Source organism: Coturnix japonica, chromosome 5 (assembly GCF_001577835.2).
Source record: "Coturnix japonica isolate 7356 chromosome 5, Coturnix japonica 2.1, whole genome shotgun sequence".
NCBI lineage: Eukaryota > Metazoa > Chordata > Aves > Galliformes > Phasianidae > Coturnix > Coturnix japonica.
Window position 1 is genome coordinate 50,821,965 of NC_029520.1, and position 20,907 is coordinate 50,842,871.

Here is a 20,907-nt window from a genome sequence, read left to right on the forward strand (position 1 = left end):
AGCCCTCACTTGAATATTCCATTTCTATTTAATGTGCAGCATGGATCTGAAACCAGAGTTTGGCTGGAGTTTTAACACTCATTCAACTCCTCTTTGCCATACAACAGAAGGAAAGCACATCAGTATTCTTGTTCTGTGAGCAAAACATTAGGGTACCTAAAACATCCCAATCACAACCACAAAGACATATAGAAGCTGGATGTTTTTAAACACAAAATGACACTAAATTCACACAACTGCAGAAGCCAACAAGGGAACCTTATTCCTTCTGCTCAGGTAAGTAAATCAAGACAGACTCTGAGAGAGCCACATTCCCAGAAGGGCAAAGGCAGAGATTTCTGTGCACCGCAGGGCAATTGGAATCCATGCATCTGATGAAGCCCAGGAGGTGGCTACAATGTGCTGAGCCCCAAAGATGAATCCCTATAGGACGGCTGCAAGGCCCCAAACCCTGTTGGTTAGCAGCACTGTAACAGGGGACTGTAAGCAACAGCCCACACATGGTGAGCATCCTTATGGGGTGAGAGCAGTGCAACAGCCTCTATAGGATAAACATCCCTATGGGGTGACAGCAGTGCAACAGCCTCTGTAGGATAAACATCCCTATGGAGTGACAGCAGTGCAACAGTCTCTACAGGATGAGCATCCTTATGGGGTGACAGCAGTGCAACAGCCCCTATAGGGTAAGTATCCTTGTGGGGTGACAGCAATGCAACAGTCCCTACAGGATAAGTATCCTTATGGGGTGACAGCAGTGCAACAGCCTCTATAGGATAAACATCCCTATGGGGTGACAGCAGTGCAACAGCCCCTATAGGATAAGTATCCCTATGGGGTGACGGCAGTGCAACAGCCTCTATAGGATAAACATCCCTATGGGGTGACAGCAATGCAACAGCCTCAATAGGATGAGCATCCCTACAGGATGAGCATCCCTAGGGGTTGGCAGCAACACACCAGCCCCTGTAGGGTGAGCAATCCTTCTGGATAACCGGAGTACACTACAGCACTCCTACAATACAATCAGCCCCTATACAGTATGGAACCAAATGATCTTTAAGGTCTCTTCCACTACCGTGGGGCATCAATGCAACAGTCCCTACGTAGCACACCTCCTACAGGTCAAACATCCCTATGGGGGTGACAGCAACCACACAGCTCGGGCCCTCCCCCCGCTGCCACCACCCCAAGGCCTCCCCCCGGCCCGGCCCGAAGCGCAGCCCCCCTGCCCCGTTCCCTGCCCCATAGCGGGTGCTGGGTACGTTACCCGCATCCCCTCCGGGCAGGCCGGGCGGCACGGTGCCCGCATACACGGCCACAACAGCAGCCCCCACCGCCCCGGCAGCGGCCACAACAACCGCATCGCTCCCGCTCCCAGCGCCCATGTGCGGCCGCTTCCGTCTTCGGGGTGGAACCACCACTGCAGAGCCAAATGAGGAGGGGGGCAATTGGTCATCCTCTCATTGCCTTCCCCTTCCAAACAGCCTCCTGGGAGCCGTCGTTATTTATGTAGTGATAGAGAACGAGGGGCTGCCGAGTAATCGTTCTTCATCTCCACCATCATCCCCCCCGCCCTAAAGGACTTGGTACAGCCAGGAGGGAGGGGAGGAGGAGCCGCGCAAGGCTCCCTCATTCCCTCAGTTCTGCTTCTACCACAGTCGATCTTGTGGTTTTAAATACAGGTTCAGTGAGTTCCTTCTCTTCAAACTGGTGTAAAACCAGAGTGAGAAGCCAGCTGGGCTCTGTGTGGAGATGCTATAGGTGTATGCAGAGGCTATAGGCAAAAATAATAAAGGTCTATGCCCTGAGTGGAATCAGGCATGTCTCTATTGGGAGGCAGGTTTGTAGGTGATAGTGTGTACAAGGCCCTACAGAGAGACCTGGGCAGGTTGGATCGATGGGCTGAGACCAATGGGATGAAGTTAAAGGAGGCCAAGTGCTGGGTTCTGCAACAGCAGTGTGCCCAGGTGGCAAAGGAAACCAATGGCACCCTCTGTAATCAGCACTGTGAGGCTGTGCCTTAAGTGCTGTGTTCAGTGTAGGGCCCTCCATTGCAAGAAAGACACTGAGGCCTTGGAGTGTGTTCAGGGAGGGGAATGGAGCTGTGAGGGCTCTGGAGCACAGGGAGCTGGTGTCAGCATGGACAAGAGGGGGCTCAGGGGAGCCCTCATTGCTCTCCACAGGTCCCTTACAAGAGATTGTGATGAGTTGGGCTGGATAACATTGATAGGACAAAAGGTGATGCCCTCACGTTGTGCCAAGGGAGGTTTGGGTTGGATATTAGGAAGCATTCCTTCCCAGGAAGAGCAGTGATGCAGTGTGGTGGGGTCACCATCCCTGGGGCTGTTCAAGAAGGATGGGTTGGAGATGGACTTGGGGATCTTAGAGGTCTTTTCCAACCAGAATGATTCAATGATGCTTTGAGATTGCTAAAAAGCAACAGCGTGACCCGCTCAGAAGTTAATCTGGTAGCTCAGGGTTCTGCTGCCGGCCCACATGGCTGCTTTCCATCAGAACACAAGTGCTGGGCTCTGTGGTGACCAAGCGAGCTCCAATACACTCTGCTTGCTGGCAGGTTCCTAGTGGTTATTGGCTGAGGTTCATCGGGGAGAAGAAAAAAGATACGTTGCAATCTTCCACCAGCCATTGTCACTATGGTAATGAGAGGGGGTCATTGTGCCTGCACCCGTTGGGGCTGCTAAAATGTAATGTTAGCAGCAAAGTGTGCAGTCTGTGTGTGAAAGCAGGCTGGTGGCGAGGCTCTTTATCCCAAGCGTGGCTTTTTTCTTTGCCCTATTTTGCTTTCTTTGTATTTAACTTGGAAAAGGCATCCAGAGACAATGCGAACTGTGACTGATTACAATTATATTGATGGGGGTGGTAGCAATTTGAAGGCGAATATCGAGATGTGGAAGAATGGCTGGTAATAATATGGTAAGGACAAACTATTCTTTAATTGTCCTGCAAGTTGTTTTAGATCTTTGTCATGCAGAAACTGGAACTTTTAGGGGGCCAGTGACAAAGTACTTTGCTCTAATATGGTAGGGCAGGCTCACAACAGCTTTTCTCTTATTGAATAACTACCACCGTTTCAAAGGCCAGGATTACAAACCCCCTGTATGTTGGCACAAACGCTTTGGAGAGTGCATTTACCAAACCCAAATCAGAGTCACCTGACCCCAGGCAACAACACTCTGCCCTTTCTCAAAGCCTTGAGGATGGGCTCAGCAGCGATGACAACATATAAATATGTATATATATCTTTTGCAGGGGGAGGAAGAGGAAAAAGCACCAGGGGAAGTGGAAAGCTTTGGAAAGACGGGTTGTGCTACACTCATTGATTTATGGAAATAAAATAATAATAACTGAAACTTGCAGCACGAGAGCATACTCTAGTGGTAAGCAAGCACAGAAAGTGCTGGTTGGTTTTGCACTGTGCGTGTGCTGGGTGCTGCTGTATAAGACTCCTGCTGCCTTTCCATGGGAGGCTTAGTGGCTCCTATCTCCTGCTTTGTGCTCCGCTCAGCCTGGCAGGAAATACCCAAAGCAGGCTGAGAGAATAAACAGGAACTTCTGAAGTCATTTGAAAACACAGCTTGAGAACGTATCTCCAAAAATGGCTGTGTACTTAGAGAGCTGCCTTTGTACCAGGCTCTGTTGCAAATTTACTCCTGAGAGATGCAGTTTAGAGGAGGCAGGAGATAGGAAAAGGGAGAATAATACTTAAAGCAAATTCTCTTCACCCATGGCAGTGTCATTACAAACTTGAATGAGCACAGTTATTGCAAATAAATAAAAACAATAGACCAGAACCAGTTTTACATAAGAAAATACTGGAATACTGTTCAATTAGTCCTAAGCTTTAGTTAAACCTTTTCTTTTGCCCATCAGGTGATAAGGTTAATACAGAAAGCACTCAACTGCTGTACTTGTGTAACAACAGTCAGCATCCATTTAATGAACTTGCATGTATACACATTTAGCAAAGCTTCAATATTGTCAGCACTGGACTGGCACAGAATTTTAATGGCAAAGTAGCCAGCCCTTGTCTTAATCGTAAACAGTGTCCTTATGGAAGAAAAGCTTGTCCTCATGGGGAGAATTAACAGTACAAATAAGCACTGCTTCTATATTTAAACAAGAAGTTTGGCAGTGTTTCTGCTGACAATATATGCTTGCCTGCAAAGCATGAAGAGGAAGATTATGATACTTTTATTTGTTCTTAAGTGGCTTGAATAAGCTGCATTTTATGACTTCGTGCTCTGAGGAGGATGGGAAGACCAGACAACTGATGCAGTTGAGTGTGGTGTAGAGACCTCCAGTGTCTGCCTGCTTGCCACCATTCTTTGCAGCCTCCCAGCTGATTTTCTGATGCACTGAGCAGCCACAGATCCCATTTGTCTCTGCTGGTTTTCTGACAATCAGCTCTATGTTTCCACACCTGATTCCCTTAAACTTATTTATTTCTCCCCATGCCTTACTGATAGATAGACTCAGGTCTGGTGCCTGATCTGCACACTGTCGGCACAGGAGTTTTCCAGAGAGCACCTTCTCATGTGTGTGACTGATACACCACATGAGGGCCCCATTCCCTTCATCCCCAGGCCGCTCAACTACTCTATGAGGAGTATTTGCAAGCACGGTATGCTGGAAACACCTTTTACCACCACAAAACACATTCAAATGTGTTTTTTTCCCCTCTTCTTTTTAATTATATGTGCCAGATATCAACTGCTGCCTTGTATCTTGGTTGCCAAACTCATCAGCCTGGCTTGAGAAGTGCCCAAACATAACATGTATCTGAAGTCCTGCAATAGCAGGTGATGTTCCAGGCATCTCCATGGTTCATTCTCTTGGTTTTTTACCCATGTTTTCAGTGCCTGTAAAACTCATCAGAACTCACTTAGGCAAAGCAAATAAAACACTCCTTTCTGCTTTATACCTATTTATTGAACTGTAATAAGAATGTATCAGCTCAGGGAATTTGCACAAAGGAGGAGTATCAAGCAAAACAAGAATTGCATCCCCCAAAATCTCTCTCTTTTCTTGGTTTACCAGTGTCTTCTACTTGGACCTGTCATGTCTTCATTACACTCCCGTACTGAACCAATCTCCAGGGCTGCTACTGACTTCAAGTCCTGTCTCTTAATCTAGTTGGAAACTGGTGGAGCTTCAGAGGCACTATTCTCCCCTAAAGTCACTATCTTAGTCTCATTATGGTAAGGTCACAGCACAAACTCCTCTCATTCCTCTAAGTTGAGATCTCTGGCCAGGACTGTGATATATCATGGCCAAAATTAACTTGTCTGTCATGAAAGATGTTCATTGGCACAGGCTGCCTGGGTAGGTGGTGGAGTCATCGTTCCAGTAGTTGTTCTCCTTAGAGGTCAGGAAGCACAAAAACAGAATCAGGATATTTTGGCTCCATCTATATTTCCTCCAGAAGGCCAGGCTAGGAAACAGATTAAATGGATTACATTAAATCCAGACTAAATCCTGGCGTGTACCCAGACCTGATTTGCCCATTCACGTCGCCAGTTACTCAACAGCCGTGTGGCATTGACACTGCGCAGAGGATCCCAAATTCAATTTATCTGCTGGACTGCTGCTATGAGGTGTCACCACAAGGATCTATGGCCCACAAGGCAGAAGACCTGGTGAGGAGCAATCATCCCAATGTATCAGAATGAAGACCACCCCTAAGAACACATTAAAACAAACAGAACCCAAGTCTCCTCTCTGTCATGCTCACGAGATTGCTTCAAGCTCTCATCTGAGCATCAGCTTATAACCCTGTAAGGTTTTTCCTACAGGGTCAATGCCTCATGTGATGCTGAGGATGGATGGTGGCTTGGCAATAAATCAAGGAACATATTAATTGAAGAACATGCTGGAGACTCTCAAGGGGCAGAGATGAGGGGCTGCAAATGAAAGGGAAACCAAGACATAGCCCTAGTAAATTGTCATGTGGGTGTTGACAGTCACATCCAAACAACACATAACAAGGCCATGGCAGACATAGTGATGTTTCCTAGAGCTGTTATTTCAAGGGTGAATGAAAAGAAATAATATCTAGGCAGGGTAATCCTTGAGACCTTCAAAACCTTCTTTTACCTGAGAGGGAACCTCTTCTATAGTCTTGTCCTCCTCCTCCTCTCTTGCATCTCAGAGCCCAGGAGAAGGTGGTCAGCAGCCACTGTAATGTCTGCATTTAGGTTAGTGCACCCACTGTTGCCACTGCTTACTATTTACAAGCCTCGGACTCCTCTGCTTTCTATGGCCCAGCATTTTCAGGCTTTTCGCAAGCCAAAATGAGAAAAACATGTCTTATTTTTCTAAGGCTCGAATTGCTGGTGCAGAAAATAGCGAAGTGCTGGGGACTGAGCTCTGCTTCTGCATGCACTGAGGGAAAACCAGCATCCCCTGCTGCCTTCAGCTGATTTACACCAGACTCCCTGTCACCGAAAGCAGAATTTGTCTCTTGCTGGGCTTTTTTTGTTGTTCTTGACATTAAGGCCTCTAAAGAAAATCCTGCAACAGATTTAAGCACAAATGAAATCTGCTTTCCACAGATCTTCCTGAACCTGCACTATGAAAGGAGCAGGAACCTCTTGCAGGGGGATGGGGACATAAATAAAACACATACATAAAACCCTGTCTATAGTTTTCACTTTGAGGAGAGAACTCCTGTTATTCTCTGGAAGACACCACAGGCAGGATGGAGGATCTCTTCTATGATCCTACAAGTTGGACTCAATCCTTATGGGTCCCTTCCAACTCAGGATGTTTCATGATTCTATGATCTTCCATTTCCCACCTCCTCTGGCTCGCTTGAGTTTCTCCCATCATAGAATTAAACTGAAGAGCCAAATTCCCTTGATTGTAGTCAAAAGAAGTAGCTGCCCATCTCCCCTCCTTACCCCCATGCACGTAGTGAGTGGGTTTCGGAGCTGCTCTCCCAGCCCAGGACTGGCTGCAAGCAAATGCCAGCTGGGGAATTCATTCCAAGCAGGCAGGTGCAGTGGCTGGAGAGCTTGTGGATTGCCCTTCTGCCTCAAAACAGCATTACTGCACATATGCTGCAAAGATAGCGTTGTCGAGCAAAAGCTGGGGGCTCATTGCAATTTGGAGGCTTGCTCTCACAGGGGTTCAGAGCAGGAGGTGTGAAAATAGAGGATGCTCTGAGGATGAAGAACAAAGCATTTTGGCATCCGCGCCATGCAAGCGAGTACATATGCCCCAAGGAGATAGCAGGTGTGGAGCCGTGTTCCTGTGCAGCAGTGCTAAGAGCTGGGCTCATGCTTCCCAAGGAGACTTGTTACAGCACAGGGGAGGTCAGAAAATTGCTACAAGCAGCAGTAGGGGTGCAAAAAAAACCCACCCATCCGCTGTTACATCTAGCAATCTGCAGTTTAGCTGAGAGAAGGGTAGGCGGTAAGTTGACCGCAGACTGTAAGTACCACATGAGGAGAAGATTTCTAATGGTGGCAGGCTGATTAATTGAGCAGAGAAAGGCAAAGTGAGCCTGAAGTGCTAAAAGCTGCAATTAGATAAACTACACCTAGCAGTAAGGTGAGGTCCTGAGGGAAGGCAGTGAAATGCTGGAGAAATGTGCCTGGGCTGGCAGCTTGTGCTGCGTTTTGAGGGCCTCTTCCAGCACTTTCTCCTCCTAACATCCCCTGTTTCTCTTCCAGCCCATTTGCCTTTTCTAGCGAATGCTAGAAATCAGGGCTTGAGATGATTTAAATATTCCTAAAGCCACGTGTAGGAACAGAAGGCCATAGATTGATAGAATCATAGAACAATAGAAACACAGAATGGTTGGTTTGGAAGGGACCTTAAAGATCAACTGGTTCTAACACCCCACTATGGGCAGAGTTGCCAGTCACTGGATCAGATCGCTCAGGTCCCATCCAACCTGGGCCTATCCAGTGGTGTTCAGTGCCAGGGTACCTCGGTTCCCAGCTCAGCAGGAACCACGTAGCTTTTATTCTTAATGCATTTGATTTTTGGGTTGGAGACCCCACATTTCTGCCAATGTCTTGAGCAGAATTTCTAAGGGACTATGGCAGGGATAGCAGTCCAGCCCCATACATAACAGATGACCCTGACATACATCCAGTGCCACCACTTGTTGGCTTTGGCCTTATGCCACCCTATAAAGCAGCATCTGCTCCTCAAGTCCATGGAGCTCCAGGAGACCAAGGCTGGGAGGAGAGCGAGACCTGTTTCTAACAACCTCTAATCCCTGCCCTCCATAAGCAGTTTTAAAATGGCCATCAAATCTTCCCTCTGCCTTTAAATGAAAAAGTGATGTCAGCAGTAATCTGCTGCCCCAATTTATCCCCATATAGTTGGGCAGTTTGGGCTAATGCATTGTTCCATAAACATATGTTTTAACGCACCCGTGCGCGCATACGCACAAAGAGAAAGCTTTGAATACGCTGCACTAGCTATGGAGACTAATGCCTTAAATATTACTTTTAAGACTAATGTCAGATTATTAAAAACATAATCCATTCTCCTGATTGGACCTAATGTAAGCAGGAGGATAAGAGGGCTTCTATCCATGCATTAACACATTTCATGGAGTGTAAAGCCACTTTCTTCCTCTTAAAACATAAGGTCAGGAACTAATAGAATCTGCACTTCAAGTGTTTTTTTTCAGAAACATATTACATAGAAACTTTAGTGAAAGTTAATCTGTTGATAAGTGTTGGCTGGAGCTGTGTGGGTAAACAAGAAATAGATGTAATTCACATGGCATTTTTTCCCCCCGTTAAAGACCTATCTGTGCACTTTAAAACATTTATGTTTAAATAGAGCAGAGACCAGCACTAAGAAGCACTCAGCCCAAAGCAGCTTTATGTAAATGTGTCGTAAGGGACTAAAATAAAGTAAGCTACCCAAATCTCCCAAAGCTAACAGGAGAGGGGCTCTGACCCCATGGGAGATCTTCCCCCACCCTGACCACCACCAGACCTTTCTGGATTTCATTCCCTTTTCCCTTCTCTGGCCTCTTCTTTTTTTCCTCCCATTCCCACTGTATCAGGTCGAGTTGTTCCCCAAAACAGTCCTGTTTCCCTATTTCCTTTGCCCAGCCTCTGCAGAGTGATTCAGAAAGCCCAAACCAGGTGCTGACACAGAGGTGATGTCCACAAAGGGCTGGTGTGGTGTTGCCTAGGACCCATAAATCTGGCAGGAGCACCAGTTTTCAGCATCCTCAGCTCCTCAGTGGTGCTGGAGGCCAGGCAATGACCCAGCTGCAGCAGGAGAAGCAGGAGGTGGAAGCCTGTGCTGGCAAGCTCCAGGGCTTTGGCCCTTGTGCTCCCAGCTTCATGCCAGGGACTTAAGCTTTGGAAACAGGCAACTGCCACCAGAAAGAGATTGATGACATATGGATTTCATACATTCAGCAAATGAAGGAAAAGCTCGCTGCGGCTGCATGGGATTAGAGCCATTCGTGTGGAGTTCCTTACAGGGAACCTCCATCTCAGGAGATATTGATAGAATGACAAGAATCAGAATTTGGGGCCTTAGCCAATTCCAAGGAAACAGGGAACAAAGCAATTTGGCATTTCCCAGCCAACCAGAAACACCTGCCAAGATGGAAGTAAGTTGCTGGTGCTGCTTGCACCCCAAGGCTGCAAATCCTTTGGCGACCAAAGTACCATCAAAAAGAAGCAGCAGCACCTTCCAGTCAAATGCAAGCAAAAAATGATCCCAAGAGAACCCAGACAGTTCCTTTTACCTTCAGTATCCTCTGGATGCAACTGCTTTCCAACGTATTCATCTCTGTCAGATGTCATGCACCGATGAGACTCTGTAGTTAATAAGCAAAATTACTAAAAAAAGAAAGAAAAAACAGTAAGGCAAAGAGCTGTGATGCTAAACATTGAGCCTGCATTGTGTGGTCAAGGTAGTTCAGTAAAACAATAAGCCATGACTTTGCAAAACAGTGGAAATTGGTTTGTGTGTTTGGTGGTGGTAGGGAGCAGGAGGATACTGCTGTCTAAATCCCTTCTGTGGCTCCTGTCCTTAGCAGAAGCTGATCGTGCCTCAGGGGACCAAAAATCCTCACAAATGGGAATTCTTTGGCCATCTCTGCGTCTCTGATTTTGTCATGGCAGCCACGGGAGCCATGAATTTGAATTAACTCCATGAAATCTTACAAATGGATGGGGAAATATATCTAATTCGTCAGGTCCTTTCTTTCCTTTCCAAAAGACCGTGTCCCACCGATGGCAATTCCAATCAGTGGAGGCATCACTCAGCAGGGAATTAGCTCTGGTAGCTGTGCCCATCCCCAAGGCACGCAGCTGAATGGGGAGGTGGGAGCATTGAGAATGCCACCAAGGCCCCAAAGGGATGGGGAGTATTAGAGCAAGCACGGTATGGCCAACTGGGCAGAGCACTGTTACTGCATAAGAGAGAACACAGCAGCTCTACAAGTTTTGAAGAAAAGCAGTAGGGAAAAAATAAAAGGTAAAAATGATATAATAATAATAATGAAAGATGCTGAGTAGAGTCTTTTGCCAATGAATTCCCAAGTCTTTGAGTGGTGACAAGAACTTGGTCCTGGTCAGGCCAAGCCTCTTCACCTGACTCCAATGTACACTTTTCCCATATTTGAAGGGCACTGTGTTTGGCCAAAACTAAATCCAGAGCTTCACAAGCACAATTCCCAGTTAACTATTTGAAACCCACTAGAAGTTCTGTGTGACTTAAGCAATAGCACTCTCTCTGCCACCATTGCCTCTGAGAGGTCCATCAGGAGCCATCAATGGGAACGAAGTCGCAGATGGCAGCCTCAGCTTCTAATCACACCTCCATCAGGTTTTCTGCAGAGTAAATTAATGCCTCATCACACTGTTAGGGAAGGACGTACCTCTCTGTTATGTGCATATGTAGGTCTGGCAGGTGTGCGTTTTATTATTTTAAAGCCACAAGGCAACCAAGATGCCCATCTGAAAGGAAAGCAAGTGGTTCAGTAATGATGGGTAAAAAGCATGCAATTAAATTACCATGCATTTTAATTTACAGGCCATAGAGACAAACTGATTAAAACACATTTTCATTGCAAAGTAGGTAAAAGCATTGAAATATCACCCTCAGACTCAAGGACCAGCTCTTAATTCCTCATTTTCTTTCTGGTTTGGTTCAGCTTCCTGGCTGTCACAATGTATGTGTATAATCCTGTAAAGACTTGGCTAAACTGTCAATCGGAGTGGCCTGATGGAAGCCATTGCCAATAGATGAATGAGCTGACAAGGCCAAAAAATGCTCCGGTCTGGGTACACAGCAGGGATGGAGGAAGGTCTCTGTGCTGAGGGCAGGGTGAACCAGTGCCCTGAGAGTAGAGACACCTGCAAGGTGAGCATCTTCATCGGGTCCCTCTCCTATAATCATGGTCTTCTCCAGCCCCTGCCTTCTTACTGAGGAAGAAGAATATGCCAGACCCTCCTTAAGCCAGCTTCCCATTGGGAAGGTCATCCACATCTGTCCCTACCATGGTAAGAGAGAAAAGAGAAGCAGTGAACACAACAAGACAAGGTGGATTGTAAGGCTGTTGCATGGGGCAGAAGGTGGCCACATCATTAAGGAACAATCTGTGCACTACCCACACAGTGAAATTATTGTACCTTCTTTACACATAGCATAGAGAAAGAGGTGTCTGTGAGCTTGTTTGCCAAGTGTGGGTCCCACCAGGAGCAAAATGCTGGACGATACTGGAGGAAGAGGCTGAAAGTCACCTGCAAACAAAGGCAGATGAAATTTAAAACATAGCAAGTTAGGCAATGTCTCCTGTTTAGAAGATCAGTGAGTATTGAGGCAAAACGAGGCCAGAAGCTAATTATATGGAAATATTTCTATTTGCAGATTTCACTGGAAGGCAAAGCGGAGAGTGCAACTAATACATCCCTACAACTGACAGGAATATTAAATTTTATGTCATTTTGCTACCACGGCTACCTTTCTCAGCATGCATTCTGTCCTAGTTCCTATTAAGGTGAGAACAGAATCAAACTCATTAATTGTCTGCATTTTAGATATGATAAGAATTTAGTGGCTGGTCTTAATTAAACTACAAAACAACTCCTCTTGCTGCGGTGTGCATTCCAAGTTGGAGCAATTAATTCACTCACTTAAACTGATCAAGATTTAATTACCATCACTCTGTGCAATTACTCCATAATTAAAGTAATTTGGTTCATTCCACTCACTGACAGTGTCATTGAACAGCCATTCATTGTACCAAAAGAAGTGATAATTAACTTAAAGAACAGCTCAAGGCAGTTCTACATGGACTTTTAGTTATTCCTAAATATACCTATACCAGAGAAAGCAACCTATAATATAATATGTTTCCCTTATAAATGGTTTTTCATTGAAATTTCGTGTTTCCTTTCCCAGGAAGGGAGGAGCTCAACCAGAGAGCGATGCATGCTACCTGAGAAGGACTGAAGGCACTTGGCCATCTTCTCAAAGAACCCATTTTGCTCTCCAGCATCATGGGAAGACAGATCACTTTGATAATACCATCTATCCATGCTTAACCTCTCCCTGTAGCATCCCACAGTGTTCCCAGCTTTCTCCTTGGGCTCACAGATTCTCTCCATCAGGCCCCGAGTTGGGTGATGATGTGAATGGTGATGGTGGTACTGTGTGCTGTAATTTCCTATTGTAGGCTGCCTGCGTCCTCCCTGAGCATTCTTTCCTTCAGGGGACCTCAAAGGACCCATGGGTGCACAATCAGCACAGAGCATGGGGAGCAGCATCAGGCTTGGGGATCTCATTTGTGAGAAGAGGTGAAAGGACAAGAGCTAATGGCTTTTTAAGTTGTACCAGGCAAGGTTCAGGTTGGATATGAGGAAAAATTCCTTCTCATATAGAGTGGTCTGGCATCAGAACAGGCCGCCCAGGGAGGTGGTGGAGTGACTGTCCCTCAAGGTGCTCAAGAAAAGGGTAGATGTTGTAATGAGTGACATGGTTTGGTGATGGGTTGATGGTAGGTCTTGATGGTCTTAATGGTCTCTTCCAACATTAATGATTCAATGACTCGTGTAGGTGCCAGGAAAAAAAAAGGCTTTAGGTATCTCTGGTAGCACCTAAGCCCAGGTAAATGTTAAGCTTGCCACAAATGATCCCTGCACCTGCACCCCTGGTAAAGCCAAGCTCTTTGGTTGGGCTGCTAGCTCTTGTTGGCCTTTGGTGACTTAGTTGGCTGAGTTAATATCAGCTCTGCCCAGGGGAACAGAGGCAATATTTCTTTTTTACTTAAAAAGAAACAAATCCCAAACATTATTTTTTAAGCTCCTAAAAAAGCATTACAAAAGAATGAAGAGGAAGAAGGAAAAAAAGGAGACTACGTAAAGATTGCTTACCGGAGTCCTTTTACAATAGTCAGCCACACAACAGAAATAGGTGGACATTAATTCATGCTAACCTTGCACACCTAAATACCATTAATTCATCAAAACTAATAACATTAATTCCTTCAAAAATGAGATTAAACACAGGCACCCCTTGCAGTCATAATCTGTGGCTGATGACACTAAAATGAAACCTCCGCTATACAAAGCTACCAGCAGAGCTTGTAGAATCTCATAAATTGCAGCTGGCGATACATAAATCCTCGAGACAATATATATTATTTTCCAGGGAGCATGCATTTGCCCACCAAACACCAAACAAAAAGGAATGCAAAGTTGTGTAACTTCTCTCTCTGCAGGAGCTGTCAGAGCAGTGGGAGGCTGCTGGGAGCAATACTCACCTAAATGTGTCACAGCAGGATTGAGGACACCCGGCTGGGACCACATTTGTTGCGAGCTGGGTGCACAAATGCACAAAGCCCAGGACAAAGCTGAGGCTGACCTCCTGGGATGGTCCCCAGCAGGGCTGCAGGGATGACAATGGGGCTGTCCTCTATTATCAGCAGGTTGGGGGCCATTGGTTGTGACATGGAGCATCCTAAGGGTAGGATTTGACCATAAGAAAAGAGAAATGCTCCATGAGATAGCCCAAATTGCTGCAGATCTTCCTTCCCCAAGGAATTTGAGGGTTTAGCTCCCACACTTGGGGTCACCAGGACATGTATCTACCTGATTCCTTTCTCAGCCTTATCCCTTTCTGTGACACATCCTTACCCTGTCCCCAGAGGCATGGAGGGGATGAGTGAAAAAAGAGGAGAGAAGACACTGTGGCAGCATTTGGAAGGTTTTGAATCTTGTTCCTTTCTGAGCTGGTCAGGGTTTTCAATGCATGCTCAATTATGGGGATAGACCAGGGCTTGCTCAGGTTAAATGAGAAACAACCAAACAAGGGCAATGTGGGAGCCCTGATACATTCATCAGGATATGCATCAGCTCCAGGTTCTGGATCCATGCATCACCTTCAGGTGCTGGATCCCCTGCATTCACCTTGGATTCACCTGCATGATCTGGGAGCATCAACAGCTCCAAGCAGGAATTAACACAGGCATGGGCTCATTTTGAACCCACAAACATTCAAACCCCCAGTTTTCTATAGATTGCACCAAGAGGTGTCCCTGTCACAGCTGACGGCCAGATTGAGAGCAGGACCACCTGCAGTGGGATGGATGCTGTGCCCTTCTGGCTTGCCCAACGTCATTGCCCCTTGGCCCTTTGGAGAAGCATCGATGCGTCCAAACACCGGAGGTATTATTTCAGATTAAACCCAGATTAAGCCCATTTAATTTTAACTCAGATTAAGCCCCTGTTTAGAGTCTGGCCCCGTTTCCAATGCAGTCAGGCTCCCTGCAGCCAAGTACTTTGGCCCTGAAGAGAAGCAGAGCTGCATCTCCTCCTGCCTGCCTTGGGCTCATGGTGCACTGGGGCTGTGCTTGATGGTTTTGAGTGGGCACCCCTGCAATCCCCAAGTGATGGAGGCACCAGTGTGTGCACTGCTCCAGATGAACGTGTAACCCACACATGTACACCCCCTGCATGTTTAATTACGCAGTGCTTTTCCCTCACAATCCATCAGCACCTTTCAGAGAATAGCTGTTTGCAATGAAATTTAAGGAAAGAAAGATTTTGGACCTATTCAACCTAGCTGGAAAAACAGCAGTAGGGAAAACACAATCCATCTCACACTGAGTTATACTGTCCTCATGGTGGCACAGATCTGATTACTGGGATATCTTTGCTTGTCCACTCAAACATTTGGTCTCTTGAGGTGAATTTTGTGTCTCCTTAAGGGCAGCACCATCCATGGGATGCATGGGGCCTGAAAAATGGAGTCCCAACCCAATGGGAAGTGAACTGTGGTGATGCTCAGCTTCCCTACTTCTCCTTCTTAGTGCCCTCTCCTTAAAAATATCAAAAACAAATCTGATATTTTGATGCTTCGTGATAAATCTTCCATCTGTCAAAATGACCTTCTGGTGAAACAGCAATAGCTGACATTAATCCTATTATTTCATCGTGATTATTATTATTTTATCAATTCAACACAGCTGTCATTTCATCTTGGACTAAGTGAATTGAAGTTCTCAGCTGGGGCACACCATGCTCTCAGGTATGTGACACACTGATAGCCACAACAATGAATCATGGCTCCTTCCCCTCCTGAGCCCCCAAACTTCTTTCCAACTCTGCACTGAAACCTTCAGAAGAGTCAGCTCAGCATTGAGAAAAATCATCTCTTACCATGTGATGGAAGCATCAGATGAAATTCATGGCTCCCTCTCAAATGAATGTTGAATAATGCCGTTCCAAGACTGAATTAAAAGCAGGTAAAGACATGAGCTAAAGTGTTATGAGTCAGTTAGACAAATTTCTTTCTGGTTCAGATATCACTGCTCTTACCTGAGCACCAGACGTGGGTTGGGTGGCCTGGAGAGGTCTCTGCCAGCTGTAGTCTTGGTTTCTGTGTGAGGAAAGGGTTGGATTCTCAGGAGGTGGCTATACAGAGCTGGTCCTGCTGAGCTGTGCATGGGTGCAGGCTGTGGAAAGACATAGAGGTGGGCGTAGGTATCAGCATGGGTAAGGGTAGGGATATGGCTTTGGTTATGGAGAGGGGTGTGACAATGGGAATGATGATGGGTATGGGCATGGGGATGGCATGATGACGGTGATGGGTATGGGCATGAATACGGACATAGGGATGAGCATGGACATGGATGTGAAGACATGGGTATGGACAATGCAGTGGTTTGAACAACCCCTAATGGGCCCTTTGGGACCCACTACTGGAGCTGGTGTGGTGGGAGTTGGTGCTGGGATTGGAGGCATCCCGGCACCTCCCTTCCTGAGGGCTTTCCAATGAACTAATTTGCAGAGCAAGACCCTTCTCCTTCTGCAGTCCTACAACCACAGTCCCCAAAACCTTGGGCTGAGCCCCACCCAGGGCTAACCTGCCCTAAAGGACCCCTCTGCACTGAGGAGACAGCACTGGACAATACCTGCTTCTTCAGCAACTCTTCATTTGTCCTTTACAAGGTTCTGTGATTTAAGAACGTGTGTTAAATCTTCTGCAACAATCAATTCAAATATACAAGTTTGGCTATTCAAATTACTTTTCCAAAAGTACTTTAAAATGCATTAAGTTATTAATTGCCTGCTGGCACTTTAATCAAATGGGAAAATTGACATAGCTAGAGGCATGTATTTTTGTGGAAAGGAAATTTATTTAAGAAGAAACAGCAGCTCTTACTGCTTAATTTAAACTGAGAAAACTGTGGAAAATCAACTGCTATGGAAAATTAATAAAACATTTCCAGCTGCAAACAGTGACTAATTGTACAAGATGAAGACTGCCTGGAATTAATAACTTGCAATCTTCTGTGTGAAGAACCCCCCACCAGTTCAATTTACTGGGAGATTAAATTACTTCTAAGTTTGCCATATTAAAACAGAACATGAATAAAATGTTAGTGAAAGCACATCTATTATTTACTGTCTGTGATATGGATATAATTATTTCCAAACAACCACAATGTGACGTGACTGGCAATATTTAAGTTATATGCTGGTGAATGTAGTTATACCACCTCGGTTTCTGTAAAAGCAGCCCAAATGGGTTCCTACAGCTGCCATACTCCTGCCACAATGAGTTCTCTCCCATCCAACCCACCATGCCCAGCATCCCCATTGCACTGCTCTTTCAGCACCGACACCACCCCACATTCTATGAACTCCACACCTTCTTTGCTTTGCCTGGTTTTTCCCTCCCTCCCCCCCCATTTTAAAACAGGAGGCAGCTGGCTGCACTAAAAACCTCACGGAGCACAATTAGGTGAATGCTTTCCCTGCACGCGGGGGCTCTTTGCTGGACCCGCTGCAGAAGCTCGCTTTCTTTTTCAACGTGTGCCAAGTTCCCAGGGTGCGTAAAGCCCCATTCAAAGCGGTAAAAATAGGAAGGTGAAAAAGACACAAATCCAGGTGAGAGGGTATTTGCTAAAACCCAAACAAAACGTGGTGGGATTTCAAAGCAAACCATGGAATGGTAGGAAATGGAGGAGAAATGGCTGCTGGGATGCTGTGCTGTGGTCATGGTGTGTTGATGGGCCAAAACAAAAGAGCTTGTGCATGGCATGGCTGAGGTGGAGGACATGGTACAGAAAGTTTTGATGTTGGGAATGAGGAGGAACCACCTTGGACACACTGGGGGCTGATAAGCTTGACAAAGCTCCTCTGCCATGAGGTCATAGAATCGTAGGATCCTTTAGGTTGGAAAAGCCCTTGAAAATCATCATGACCAGCCATCAACCCATCACCACCATGACCACTTACCATGTCCCTCAGTGCCATGTCTATGCATCTCTTGAATGTGCCTTCAGGAAGCAATAAAGTGAGAGGGATGGAACTGGGTGAACCACAGTGGGAATCACTCGGCAACTCATTCAAATAGGAATGAACGATTTCCCATTAAAAGGGACTGACTCTAAAGCTTTGCACAGACGTTATAAACCATGAGTGCAATAAACCAAAGCTGGAAGAGGAAGAAAGGACCAGCTGCACTGTGCTGGTCTGCATAATTATTGGCAACGGACATTGAAAGATAAGCAGCCCTTCTTCTCCATCCATGAGTAAATGAGTTGTAGTGCAGATCTGTAGGTTAATATACAGAACGTGCATGGATGGAGATGGAGTTTCCAGAAAATGTTTTCAACATTTCGATAATTGAGTGTGTCACATTTAATTGCAATAGGCTTTCCACTGTGCAAACCCGGGGACCTCTCCTCTTGATATCAAGTTAGACCTGATTGCCTAATTGCAATTACCTGGGTAATTAGAAAGAAATAGAGTAGCCCTGTGCTGCCCGATAGTGACGATCCACTTCCTAAAAGAATTAGCCTGGCTTTAATGTGGAAAATTTGTACATGTACTGACGGACAGACAGACAGTTTAACCTGCCTGTAATTACACAGATTACACCTGGAGTGCATTCCCTCCAAGCAATATTTACAGATTGGAACAGGTTGCCCAAGGAGGCTGTGGATGCCCCATCCCTGCAGGCATTCAAGGCCAGGCTGGATGTGGCTCTGGGCAGCCTGGGCTGCTGGTTGGTGACCCTGCACACAGCAGGGGGTTGGAGCTGGATGAGCACTGTGGGCCTTTGCAACCCAGGCCATTCTATGACCTCATGTCAATTCTGGTTCAACAGAGACCCATTTGCAGATCTGGACCCCAGCAACTACACTAACCAGAGAGCAAAGCAGCCAGCATGCTCCCACCACATAGGAAATTTTTGCCACTGTGCTCCAGTGCCTTCCTCAGCCAGGTAGGAAAATTAGCTTTGCTCTGGAGCAGGTTCCAGAAGCAAGAAGAAACCAATAATCGCCCCAGCAGGGCGCATGTCTCATAAACACAAGTGGTTGTTAATGCTTACCTGGAGATCAGCTCACCATTAAGTTCCCTTTTCTTCCCCACAATCACAAAACTGGGGATATGCCATCCCTGAGCTGTATCTCCTTGGGATGGAGATGATCAGTTTTGGCTATGGTGACCTGCTGAGGAGTGGGAAGAAGATGGTATATCCATAGGGCTGCTATTGAGGACACGATCAGCTCCTTTGCCAGCCCTCACACCAAAACCCACCCCAGCCAGGGCAGGGTGGCCTGGCTTAGCTCTGAAGGGCCCATTTCAGCTCCATTCTCCCATCCCACCCTCACCCATCACATTTCTCTCTACTCCAACCCTCCTTTTTCTCCTCGCTTTGTTACACTGCATTTTCCCCCCCCTTTCTCCCCCCCCCCCCCTCCTTTTCTTTTCCCCTTAAAGAGCGAACAAAACAAAACAAGAGAAAGCGGTGCCAATCCGATCCTCTTAGCACAACGTGCCCACCCCGGGGAGGGATCGCGCCGTGAGCCCCACGCATTCGAGCTGTTCCTTCAGAGCAACTCGAGCAAATTGAAAGCCGCGGAGGGGTGTGCCCCGAGGCACTCTGCAAATCCACTTCCTTTGTCATAACAAGAACAAATCCCACCTTTGAAGTTTTTCCCCTTCTTGTTACAAGGGGAATGTCTTTTGTTTAATCCATTTTAGCCTTTAATGCCTGACCTGGATCAATCCTGTTGGGTAGATTACACATTACTCACGCCGACTTTAAACCACCCTACAGGGATTTTTATTCACCCCCCCCCCCCCCCTTCTCCTTCCCTGCTCCCCCCTGCCACATCGGTGTGAGAATCTCAGCAGTAATCAGCATTATGACTTTTAGACCATCACTCACTTTGAAGGAGACCATCCTTTAACAGGGTGTGGGGGGGAAGGGGAGAAAACCCTCAAATATCAAGCAGATTTAATCAGCTTTGAGGCCCTTCAATCTCCTATTTAGGATGGATCTTTATTAGTTATGAAAATCAGCGCAGAATTTGGTTGGGCTCTGTCTCCTCCCTGGCTGTTTTGTGCTCTGTTTGGGACCTTCCCATTGCAGTCTTGGGGTAAAGCCTGGGAAGCATCACGCCAGCACTGCTGCAAACTAATTGTTGGGGTGTCCAGCTCCCATGTTGTTTCTGAACCTCCTGGCCCCCTTCATTCCATGACCCAGATGGAGAATAAATTTATACACGACCCTTTAACCTCATCTCATTTAACCTTACATTAAAACTTGTGATCTCAGCTCTCAGGGTTACCTTAGCTTTACAAGAAAACCCACAGTCTTAACTCCTTTGCTCCCCAAAAACCACTTACAGTAGCTACACACCCATGCAAAAGCCTTCTGCCCACAGCACTCCTCTTTGACAGCACTTCAAGTGGCTCCCAGTATCCTCTAGCAGGGGTTTAAGAGGCTTTGGGGCAGGCCATGTCCTGGGAACCCAACAAGGCACAGCTGTGCCCTGGCAGCCCTACAGCAGGAAGAAGTCATTGCTTTGTTAGCACAGCCAGGCCTCGCTAGGGCCAGCTCTGTGTTCTAATAGCTGCCCCCAAACCCTTGGGACTTGCCTTGCCCAGACAAGGATGTCCCAGATCTCATATCCATCAATATCACCTCACTGTGCAGGATGTGGTGGCAGAGATGGGATGAAGGATGCAGGATCCAGGATGTGGGATGAAGCTGCAGGAAAAAAATAGGGCAAAGGATTTAGAGTGGTCCTGTGTGTAGTCAGGAGTTGGACTCAGTGATTCTTACAGGTTCCTTCCAACTCAGGATATTCTGTTATTCTGTGTGTGTGATTTCTCCCTCCTAACCCTAATCATTGAAGAACCCCATTCTGCTCACTTCTGACCTCAGTTCATCACAGCTCTGGTCTCTCCCCTTCTCTAAGCTCCAAGGAGGACAGATGTACCAGCTCAGTGTCTCACCTGATCACACACAGCAAGACAAATGAAGGAGATAAAACTGCCAGAACATCCCAGACATACCTTGTATTGCAGCTCTTGAGAAAACCAATACTACTTTGGGCAGATGGAGCTCACCTGTCAGGTTGGGGTCCCAGTT

At 46.5% G+C, this 20,907-nt stretch overlaps 1 protein-coding gene across 2 annotated transcripts in view; it reads right to left on the reverse strand.

Annotated features, from left to right (window-relative positions):
* TMEM260 (transmembrane protein 260) overlaps positions 1 to 20,907 on the reverse strand; it is a 61,443-nt gene that overhangs the window by 23,998 nt on the left and 16,538 nt on the right. The window contains exons 2-6 of one of the 2 annotated variants that reach the window (XM_032444849.1): positions 15,831 to 15,967; positions 15,672 to 15,742; positions 11,643 to 11,753; positions 10,889 to 10,967; positions 9,752 to 9,845 (exon numbers count right to left, since the gene is read on the reverse strand). In XM_032444849.1, the coding sequence (XP_032300740.1) occupies positions 9,752 to 9,809 (58 nt within the window). In that variant the 5' untranslated portion in view covers positions 9,810 to 9,845; positions 10,889 to 10,967; positions 11,643 to 11,753; positions 15,672 to 15,742; positions 15,831 to 15,967. Of the gene's footprint in view, positions 1 to 1,267; positions 1,559 to 9,751; positions 9,846 to 10,888; positions 10,968 to 11,642; positions 11,754 to 15,671; positions 15,743 to 15,830; positions 15,968 to 20,907 lie in introns of those variants that run through there. The other variant, XM_015865879.2, reaches the window with a different exon arrangement.